At 41.6% G+C, this 11,775-nt stretch overlaps 1 protein-coding gene and 1 long non-coding RNA gene across 2 annotated transcripts; both read left to right on the top strand.

Moving 5' to 3' along the window:
* The first annotated feature begins 6,885 nt into the window (after positions 1 to 6,885).
* On the top strand, positions 6,886 to 8,559 carry LOC135475514 (uncharacterized). Its single transcript, XR_010445055.1, has 3 exons — positions 6,886 to 6,968; positions 7,304 to 7,394; positions 8,446 to 8,559. It is a non-coding gene; the product is annotated as an uncharacterized LOC135475514 (long non-coding RNA).
* A 1,705-nt stretch (positions 8,560 to 10,264) lies between these two features.
* On the top strand, positions 10,265 to 11,512 carry LOC135462021 (glutamate receptor ionotropic, delta-2-like). The gene is made up of 2 exons (XM_064739352.1): positions 10,265 to 10,431; positions 11,290 to 11,512. Exons 1-2 carry the CDS (start codon positions 10,265 to 10,267, stop codon positions 11,510 to 11,512), a joined length of 390 nt encoding a protein of 129 aa, XP_064595422.1.
* Positions 11,513 to 11,775: the final 263 nt, after the last annotated feature.

Here is an 11,775-nt window from a genome sequence, read left to right as displayed (position 1 = left end):
ACAATACGACCAAATCCTCCGCCTCCTGCCAAGAGACAAGTCCAAAGACCTACGCCTGAACATCTATGGATATATAATACACATTTGGTGACATACTCGATTAAGAATATTTTTTTGTCTTATAGATAAAGAATATTATTTGATTTTAACCTAGTCACAGAATATAGTCATCACCAAACTATTTTGTCAGATGAGTAATGTTGGTTTGAGCAACTGTTCACATCAGTTCATATATTTACGATCCTTATTAAGCCCACTGGGGAGCGGTTCGTGGCCTAGTGGTCACAAGCGTTTTCTTGAGTTTGGCGATAGGCAAGTAAACAAATAAAATACAAGCCCACGAGCATATTTTACCGTAGTACCCTGTAATGTGCACAGCTGCAATATACACACTGACTCGGGGTTGAGGCTCCCTGGACAGTCAGAACTGCCCGTACTTAGCACAAAACCCCCAATGCTCACACAGTCGATCTATGCACGATCTCAGCTACCCATCTACTTGTGTTGACGGAGCAGAAATCCCCAACACTAACACTTAGGATCCCTATATGTAACAAATAGCTCTAATACCCACACTCAGCTCTACCGCTACAATACCGGTGTCCACACTGAGGTTATTATATGAACATACAGCGTCCATCCCCCAGAATAAGGAACAAGCAGCTCTACTACCCACACTGAGAAGTATATACGGAACAAACAGCTCTACTGCCCACACTGAGAAGTGTATGCGGAACAAACAGCTCTATTACCCACACTGAGAAATCTATACGGAACAAACAGCTCTACTACCTACACTGAGAAGTCTATGAAGAACAAACAGCTCTATTACCCACACTGAGAAGTCTGTACGGAACAAACAGCTCTACTGTCCACACTGAGAAGTCTATACGGAACAAACAGCTCTACTACCTACACTGAGAAGTCTATACGGAACAAACAGCTCTAATGCCCACACTGAGAAGTCTATACGGAACAAACAGATTTAATGCCCACACTGAGCAGTCGATACGGAGCAAACAGCTCTACTACTCACACTGAGAAGTCTATATGGAGCAAACAGCTCTACTACCCACACTGAAACGTCTATATAGAACAAACAGCTCTATTACTCACACTGAGAAGTCTGTACGGAGCAAATAGCCCTAATGCCCACACTGAGAAGTCGGTACAGCTCTACTAATCACACTGAGAAGTCTATACGAAAAAAAAAAACTCTACTACCCACACGGAGAAGTCTATACGGAACAAACAGGTCTAATACACAGACTGAGAAGTCTGTGCGGAACACACAGCTTTACAGCCCACACTGAGAAGTCTATATGGAGCAAACAGCTCTACTACCCACACTGAGAAGTCTATACAGAGCACACATCACACGTACTCCTACTTAGAGGATCCTATGCGGAACACAGATCACATATACTGCCACTGAGGATCTTGTACGAAGCACAAAGCTCTGATACTCCCACTTAGGGGCCTATATGGAGCGCATATCACAGACACTGTCACTGAGGATCTTTTACGAAGTACAAATCTCTGATACTCCCACTTAGGATCCTATGAGGAACGCATATCACGGACAGTGCCACTGAGGATCCTCCACAGATCACAAATACTCGTACTTGGGATCCTATGCGGAGCGCAGATCACAGCCACTGAGGATCTTGTACGAAGCACAAAGCTCTGATACTCCCACCTAGGATTCTATGCGGAACACAGATCACAGACACTGCCTCTGAGTATCCTGCACGAAGCACAAAGCTCTGATATTACCTCTTAGGATCTTATGCGGAGCGCAGATCACAAATACTCCCACTTAGGGTCCTATGCGGAGCGCAGATCACAAATACTCCCACTTAGGATCTTATGCGGAGCGCAGATCACAAATACCCCCACTTAGGGTCCTATGCGGAGCGCAGATCACAAATACTCTTACTTGGGATCCTATGCGGAGCGCAGATCACAGCCACTGAGGATCTTGTACGAAGCACAAAGCTCTAATACTCCCACCTAAGATCCTATGCGGAACGCAAATCACAGACACTGCCTTGGAAAATCTTAAACGAAGCACAAAGCTCATACGCCCCCCCTAAGATCCTGTGCGGAACGCAGATTATAGGCACTGGCACTCTTATACGAAAGTCTTACACCTGCGTGGCGTCCAAATCTGTGTCTTACACGCGGGGAAGTTTGTCAGTAACTCTCACAATGTGGGTGGTTTATCCCAGGAACTTCGGTTACTTCTAGTGACTACCATCTTGCAAAGAAAAAAATTCTGAATTCTGAGCCTTAAACATCAATTAAATATTAAACAGGTAAACAGAAATTTCTAGATAAAGACCTATATCTCATTTTGTATAGTAACAGTATTTTATGGTACTAGCACCACATTTTTGACAGCGCATATGACGGGAAATTTGGGCTGTGTTTCCACTTAATATATATATCAGGGCGATAAGGTAGTTGCATGTAGTTCATGTTGCACAGTGACAAAAGTTGTACACCGGTTATCACCGTTCCTTTTGAATGCTAATGGTTTACCCCATTTAACTCTACTGATAGGTGTGCTATACACAGGCAACGTCAGCCAGTTTCGTCGGCACACAGTGGAGCATGTGGTCAATGAAATGCTTCAATCAGATACAAACCAGGTAGACGTTCAGATACGGATTGTGTGGGATCAAAAGGACACTGATGACCTTGGGTCATTGCACATCCAAGGTAAGTCAAGGTCATGCGAGACAAATGTATAGCACGAAAAAGTGTCTGTCCAAGTATGACCGAGTATTATCTGATTCATGCTTCTTCGAGTCGTGTTTAAGGGATAAGAGATATCTTCACATAGACTATTGATTGTGTGCTTCTGTAAAGATTGCAGTAAAACAGATAATTGCGTGTACAGACAAAGCGCATTTGTTCTTACTCTTGAATTATCGTTCCCGTCCACGCATGCAATGTTCGGGTTCGTTTACTTAGGGTTAAACACACCATATTGGTCGCTCAGCATAACTTGGGATTGTAAAATACACCATCGGCAATGTTTTCAGAAAACACGCACAAGAATTAATTGAAGACTACCCTAATCAAGAGATGTAAACTTCAGAAATGCACAAGAAATATCAGTAGCATAGTGAATATCAGAAGTGTGTCAAAGCTACCTTGAGTCATGTATAGCGGTCATAATAATAACATAAAACAGATACGAAAACCTATCAGATATCAAATATCTGCGTGTTATTTGATTTGTGCCTAACGCCGTATTCCATGTCGCATTTCCCTTGCTGGCTTTCTCTCCGATAATACGTGCGATGGTCTGCAACAACATGCGGATGGTCATGGGTTTCCATGGGTAATAAGGGAAATGGAAATGGCGTATAAGGGAAATATTCTTGAGTACAGTGGAAAACATCCACCAAAAAATAAATAAATAAAATAAATAAATTTCACTTATAAGTGATGAGTCAGAATGATAGGTGGTTGTTTTACAAAAATTCAAACATATATTTTATGAAAGTTCACATCTTGGATTTTACAGTTTGCGAGATGCTGGAGGACGGCGCCCTTGGGGTCGTGTCCATCTTACCCAAGAAAACGAAAGACTTTCCCCTCTATACAGCGGACGACCTGTGCTTACCTCATATGTCTATTGCCGCTCAATCCGCTATCCCGGTGTACAGAAAAGGATTCAATAAAATTTCTTCAACTCAGAACCAACTTGTTCAAGATCTATTGCATTACTTCCACTGGAAAGCCGTGGGGATTTTTCATCATACCCATATAGGTAAGAAAAGCACTTTAATGTACATCCATATCTTTTTAAAGTCGTAGAACTGGTAGCTTATGTTACTTACTTGAAACCATTTCTGTTGTAGATAAATATCAGTTTACAGATTTGATCTTCTCGTTGTCTGAGCGCTTGGTACAAGTGACATTGATTGATCCCAAGGTCTTCTCTGGACCGAGGAAACACTGGTCAGCCGTGCCAAACCGGGTACTGTTTATCGGGACTCCTGATCAATTTTACAGACTTTACGAACAGGTATGTTTCACAGGGAGAGGTGATACATGCAGTGGTAAATGAATAATTTCAGCCAGCATTGACACCGCTTGTATCATATTTTCTTTATCACAAACCACAATTAGATTCTTAACTCCCCTTGTCGAAAAATGAATTTTGTTTCAGAATGCGCTTTGTAAAGGAAAGTGCTTTCTCGTCTATGTTAACTTGATAGGTGTTCTCTTATTCTGTAGCTGGAAGGAACCTCTCTTACCTCGGACACGTTGTGGCTTGTTGTGTCTGAGGAGATGACCGCAGCTGAAATTACACACTTCTTCGCTCAAAAGGTCAAAGGGGGTATAGTTTTTGTGAAGCGCACATGGAAGGACACTTACATATGCGATGGTAGCTCGATGTACAAAGGAGAAGATACCTACTTAAGTGTAACTGTAAGTACGTCCAAGATTCTATGTGTTCTTCACCTTTCTGGTGCAAAGACTCGATCAAAGAAATTCTGCCGAAGATAAAAATTACAGAGCATTATAATGACATCCTTTTGCAATTTAATAAGAAAACTCTCGGTTATAATCCGTTCGGTTGCGTTATGGGAGTCTGAAAATTTAGTTACAGGAGGACTTGCTTGCTCGATCTTTGTTAGTGTTGCACGAAGCTGTGTACAAAACTAACACCACAGACAACCGAACAGGGGCTGATAACTGTTCAGGGTGTGCGGAGAAATGGAAAGCGACCTGTGCTGACTTTTGGAGAGATGTAAGTATACTTTATGCCTGTTGTCGGCATAAGAAATGGGAAGCAGACTGTTCTGGCTTCTGGATAATTGTAGTATACCTTATGCCGCTCGTCAGTAGCTGGAAAGCCAATTATGTCGACTTCTGGAGGTATTCTATATTTCGGCTTAGTTTGCAGCTATCGTCAGAAAATCTGAACCTGATTGTTATTTACAGACTTAAGTACGCACGGTCATAAACAAAGGACTAGGTATAATACAGTGTAAAATAAGTGGAAAGAGACAAGGAATCCATGTTCTTTGGTGAATAGGTCTGGTTATAGTAACAATGACAGTAAGCGGTTCTGACATTAACTCATGAAAATACTCGCGGTGCAAGAAGCATGCACAAGTGACAGCATGCATTAGTAAGTCATGGGAGCAACAATAGGCGAGCTGATATGAGGAGGCAGGTTATGGTGGTATGTATTAATAAGTGGTGGGAGCAACAATAGGCGAGCTGATATGAGGAGGCAGGTTATGATGGTATATATTAGTAAGTGGTGGGAGCAACAATTGACGAGCTGATATGAGGAGATAGGTTATAATGGTATGTATTAGTAAGTGATGGGAGCAACAATAGGCGAGCTGATATGAGGGGGCAGGTTATGGTGGTATGTATTAGTAAGTCATGAGAGCAACAATAGGCGAGCTAATATCAGGAGGCAGGTTGTGGTGGTATGTATCAGTAAGTGATGGGAGCAACAATAGGCGAGCTGATATGAGGGGGCAGGTTATGGTGGTATGTATTAGTAAGTGATGGGAGCAACAATTGACGAGCTGATATGAGGAGGCAGGTTATGATGGTATGTATTAGTAAGTGATGGGAGCAACAGTAAGCGAGCTGATATAAGGAGGCAGGCTGTGGTGGTATTAGTAAGTGATGGAAGCAATAATATGCGAGCTGATAGGAGGCAGGCTGTGGTGGTATGTATTAGTAAGTGATGGAAGCAACAATAGTCGAGCTGATATGAGGGGGCAGGTTAAAATGGTATGTATTAGTAAGTGATGGAAGCAACAATAGACGAGCTGATATGCGGATGCAGGTTATGGTGGTATGTATTAGTAAGTGGTGGGAGCAACAATTGACGAGCTGATATGAGGAGGCAGGTTATGATGGTATGTATTAGTAAGTGATGGGAGCAACAGTAAGCGAGCTGATATGCGGATGCAGGTTATGGTGGTATGTATTAGTAAGTGGTGGGAGCAACAAAATGCTAGCCGATATGAGGATGCAGGTTGTAGTGGTATGTAAAAATATCCCCTTATTTGTTGCTTTGAGTCCTTGATTTAGGACTAGGGATTTGAATGCTTCTGAGTTGTGTGAACATTCTTTATGCCTGATGTAAGCATAATGTATACCTCTGGTTAGCTGTGTTGAAAAGGGAAAGTACAATGAACATTCATGTACCATATGGATCTTGTTAGCAAGATCGGAAAGAAAGCTCACCTGTTGTATGGCCTTGTGCTGAGAAGTAAAATGTCTTTCAGTAGTGGATACTGTAATTATTCCTTGCTGGCTGATTATTGCAGATGGCCGTCAACGACAGGGTGCTACCATTCCCGTTCTCACCGATGTACGAGATTCACAGTTTTGAGAATGTATGGAGGAGACGTGGCGGTTCATTTCGCCGAAAAACTGGGACAAAAATCGGAGAATGGAACAAGGACTCGGGTCTCGATATTCAACAAGACTTTCTGTTCCAAAATGTATGGCACGACTTTGGAAATGAGACAGTCTATGTAGCAGCAATTGAGGTTGTACTTCAGTTTGTGTATTACTTTCCTGATTTAACTAAGAACGAACTTCTGAGTACCTCCACTGTGTATTATTATGTGGAAATGCTCAGAAGTTCGACATAAATTTATTAAATTTAACCAAACAATATCTCAAATAATACAGTATGACTTTACTATTACGTACATTTATTATGTTTCAGCTGTATATCGTTTGACTTGTTGGGACGCAATTTTAATGTAAATGTCATAGTTTAAATAATATAGATCTATATCCAGGTTAGAGGCCTGATGATTTAATAAGAGCAGGTTTGACGTTACAATGATACTGTCTGTTTAATAGTCTCCTCCATTCATCATAAAGACTCAGATAGGGGGAGCCACAAGATTCACTGGCTTCTGTGTTGATGTCATGAACGAGCTGGCCTCTAAAATGGGTTTTAGGTGAGTACGGCGATATCTAATGTGTAATGCCATCTTACAAATGTTGACTAAATTGTATACTTATACTAGGGTGGATAGATTTATGCCCGGTCTTTGCCATGCGCCTGTCAAACCGGACAGAGCCTGGAAGTATGGCTCTGAAAGTAAATGCCAAGGAATGTTGAGCCAACATTAACTTTTCCGTTTAAATCTGGAAAGATTTGTCTAGAGAAATAAACCAGCTTCTGATAATTCTCAAACGGACACGGTTCTCTGATCTTTTTCCTATGTGGATACTAAGATCGATTAATCGTATACTAATCCGTAAATGGCCAGTTCTCATTCGGTGGTTGTAGTTACACAATAGTAGAACCCCCAGACGGATATTTCGGTGCCCTGAACATGGATGGAACATGGAATGGCATGGTGGGCATGGTGTACAGAGGGGTAAGGAGAATTCACGTTACATGCCGTTAACACACCGGTAAGGAGAATTTATGTTAAATGGCTTGCAGAGGGACGAGGAGAATTCACGGTACGGAGAATTCCAGTTGTATGGCGTACAGAGGGATGAGGAGAATTCACGCTACATACCGTTAGCACAGGTATACACAATGTAGATAGGGGTCAGGAGAATTCACATTACATGTCGTTAGCACAGGTATACACACTGTACAGAGGGATAAGGAGAATTTACGTTACATGCCGTTAGCACAGGGGTAAGGAGAACTCAAATGGTAAAGAAAATTTCTGTTATATGATGTACATAAGAAAATACAGAACCATTGGTGTGCACAGCTATGGAGACAACCACATTTTGTGCGGATTAAGGGGTTTGTTTGTTTGCTTGATTGGGATTTAGCGTCGCTTCAAATAATATTTCGGCTATACCACGACGGTAGCAGGAGGAAGTCGTGTGACGTATGGAAACTGGTTGTAGCCATTCGCATTATTCTTACTTTTGATCTTTATAATATACGAAACTGTGAACATCGTTAACACGAGAGTGCGAGCCGAAAGCCCGAAACTGTGAAGATCGCTAGCACGAGAGTGAGAGGCGGAAGCCTGAAACTGTGAGCAAAACCCGAAAATGTGAAACTGATAAATCTTCGCACTTTTGTGTTTTCTCTTTCTACTCTTTCTTCCTTGGGTTTTCACCCAAGACAAAAAGCATGAAAAGGCGATGGTTAAAAAGTTGAAAACCATGAAAATGCGTTTGTTAAAAAGGCAAAAAGCATGAAAAGGCGATAGCAAAGCTGAACAAACTGTATTATTGGGTATTGTGCTTTTATTTTCTTATTTCTTCTTGCACTTTCGTGTTTTCTACCTTTGCAGTTTCGTCATCTGCCCTTTCGCGTTTTTGCGTGTTAAATATAACGTCAAAAGTAAGAAAATGCCAGAGGCCTTTAACTTCCAATACGAGGTACCGTAGTAATAACCGATGTGGCCACACCCGTGACAAATCTATAACTTACAACGTCTTTCCAACTTTTGTCAGGAAGTGGAGATGGCTACAGGCCCCGTCACGATTACCTCTCTACGGGAACAGGTCATAGACTTCACAACGCCCATCACAGAGGGCAGCACCGGTATTATCATGAGATCCCCAGGGTATGCTGCTGGCAAAAGCTTGCTTCAAACCCTCAAACCGTTCTCCACAGCAGTCTGGCTAAGTATATGCGCTGCCATTGTTGTCGTGTCGATTGTGTCATACTTTGTGAACAACTACACACCCTACAAGACACGCTATTGTCAGTTTCCAGAGGAAGAGGAAATGACGTCCTTCAAGGGAAACTTCTGGATAATTTATGCCTCTATTACAGAGCAAGGTAACACAGACTTATTCTGGTGTGATAGGATAGCTTAGTATTAACTGATACTGGTAGAATAAAACCCAAACAGATGTAAATGGAAAAAGAGGCTGGGTTTTACCGGTTACGTGTGGCCTTTTGCCAACTACTTCACTGTCGTCGCAGATCTGGTTTACTCTCATTGATGTGATCTTTTATATTATTATAAAATGCAACGCGTGCAGATTATTATATCACTGTTGGTAGGTTTACGATTCATTATTACCTCACCCTTTGTATAAATAAGTCCGCAAAGTGTAAATGATTTTCACACAAAGCATCCGAGCCATCCAGGTGCATGTAGGGCCTACAAGTGACTAGATATTTACAAGCTGATCATTCGGATAGGATGTTTTGTAAACGTTCACTGCAAGCATATTGCCCGATTGCCTTTTTGTCGAATACAGGCATTGATGCTCACCCCAGTTCCACGTCTGGACGCTGTATTCTAGGGTTCTGGTGGGTGTTCACCATTGTGCTTGTAGCCGCGTACACAGCTAATCTGACAGCTGTTCTAACAGTCGTCATTCCACCCTCGCCAATCAGCTCTCTCCGGCAGCTTCTGGCTCAGGACGACATTCAACCCATTGTCTTGGCTGGTTCCAGTTTTGAAACACTTTTTCAGGTGCTTGAATATGCTGCTCTGCTTTATGTCACCATTAAAAGCAAATATAACTTTAACAATCCGTTAAAATATGATGTTACATTTCATAAATTATCCTTCAACCGTTATATTAATATGGCTGACTAAGGTGCCGAAACTCTTAGCAGAGTTAACTTCAAACCAGACGCAGATTATGAAGGAGTTGAATGAGATTTATAGCTGTTGATATTTTATTATAACTGCTTATGATTCAGAAGGATACAACGTCTAAAGCTTGTGTAACTAGTATTGTGGTAGTCTACATTTCTCCGAATTAGTGACATTCTAGACGGTAATATTTAGTTTCTTATTCCATTCAGCTCATGCTGGCTTCCTTTCCGTCCGTATGTGGGAAGGTCTTGCAGCAACTTGCGGATGAACGTGGGTTTCTCCCGCGCTTTGCCCGGTTTCCTCCCACCATAATGCTAGTCACCGTCATATAAGTGAAATATTCTTGAGTAGGGCGTAAAAACACCAATCAAATAAATAAATCAAATCTTATTCCATTCATTTCAAAATAATTTGAATATATTCGAGCCATGACGCCACTCAGTCATCGATTTAATTCTTGAAACTCAAGAAAGTGCATAAATATTGCTATGTGACCTTTAATACTACCACTGGGCGCCTGACCATGAACATTTCTGGTCAGGGACAAACCATAGATATGCTAAAGGTATGTTATTACCAAAGTAATCATAAACGCACGAGGACTGTTAAAAGCATTTTTCAGCTTTCAGAATTCCGAGTCAGAGCTTTACAAAGAGACATGGGAGAGATTGAAGAAAGCACCAAAAGTTGCCCAGGAACCGGCTATTCTGGAAATGGTCAAGCATGGAGGTTACGGTTACATTGCCGATAAACCGATCCTAGACTACAGGGCCAGCAGGGAGTGCCAGGCATTCTCCGTGGCTGAGGAGAGCTTTGACGTGGTGGGGTACGGGATAGTCATACCAGAGGGCGTGCCATACGCCAACTCCATGAACAGACTGTAAGTACGTCACATTTGGGGATCTACGGTGTATCCATATCTAGTCATGTAACATTTATGTTTCAATCAACGTGTAATGTTAATAATAAAAATTATTTAATAAAATTCTTTAAAAAAAAGTGTTTTAAGGATATTCCAACCAACCCTTCCACTATAATTTTCCACAATTTTACAATGAGTACAACTCTCTTGTGCGTAAAATTTCATCGAGTGTTCACAATTTCTGGCGCTGGCTTTCTGTTGTGTCAAATTTTGCTGAACCTAATACTTTTGGATGTATATGGATTGTTTTGAATACTAAAACATATTCACCAGATGAACAGTTGCGATCAAAGTGCAGCTGGGATATATATTCTATCTTATAAATTAACATGGTAACCTGGAATGTTGACTGCTTTTCTTTGGATAAATCCTCCCGCCCTGTTTTCTTCTTGTATATATGTAATCTCCCAGTGCTTGGCGGTTCGTGTTGAACGTTGTATTGGGAATTGGTCTCGCGAAAACTCACCTGGTATGCAAATGTCTAGATTGACCATATTGGATACTTAAAACCTTTGTGACATGTTCACGCGATTGCAGAGCTATTTAACAGACAGAAGTCACCGTCTACTGATCTCATTGTAAACACTGTTGTACTTTCTTCCTTGTTTCTCTGTCCAAGAAAGATGTTCAGCATCTGGTATTGTCCTGAGCTCTACGATGGCGGGAATCTCATTGGGTCTTCATTTGTTTTGAATGTGGGGTGGATGAGTTATAGTCTTTAACATGAAGGTTACGAAGTTATGAATATGTTCTTAATCGTACGGGTGAGTATTGGCCATTGGATATTATCTTTAATGTTTTGTTCTTACTTAACAGGATAGTGAAGATGCAGGAAGCCGGACTGATGGAGAAATGGCGCCGCCGCTGGTGGTCGACAGACACCTCTTGTAAGGACTCATTCCAAACCGTGCAGAGTCGCCTGGGACTGGGCAGTTTAGGCGGCCTCTTCCTTCTCTACATAGGCACTGTGGTCCTCGCATGTTTTTTCTGTCTGACAGAAATGCTTTGCAAACGACACTGTAAAACAGAAGCTTCATAACATAACATGCTGACATACATTGTTCACCAACTAATGGCTTAGTTAATGGAAAACTCTCATAGATTTGTATAGTTTTCTCACGTTGGTCTTTTGTCACTCTCTGCACAAATGTAAAAGCAAAACACTTTGGTGATTACTTCCTCTATGAATAACATTCCCACACAGTTCGGCGATTACTTCCTCCGTGGATAATTATTCCTATACACTTTGGTGATTACTTCCTCCGTGGATAATTATTCCTATACACTTTGGTGATTACTTCC

Source organism: Liolophura sinensis, chromosome 1, assembly GCF_032854445.1.
Source record: "Liolophura sinensis isolate JHLJ2023 chromosome 1, CUHK_Ljap_v2, whole genome shotgun sequence".
Lineage (NCBI taxonomy): Eukaryota > Metazoa > Mollusca > Polyplacophora > Chitonida > Chitonidae > Liolophura > Liolophura sinensis.
Note: the sequence above shows the minus strand (reverse complement) of the source record. Positions and strands in the feature narration are given on the sequence as shown.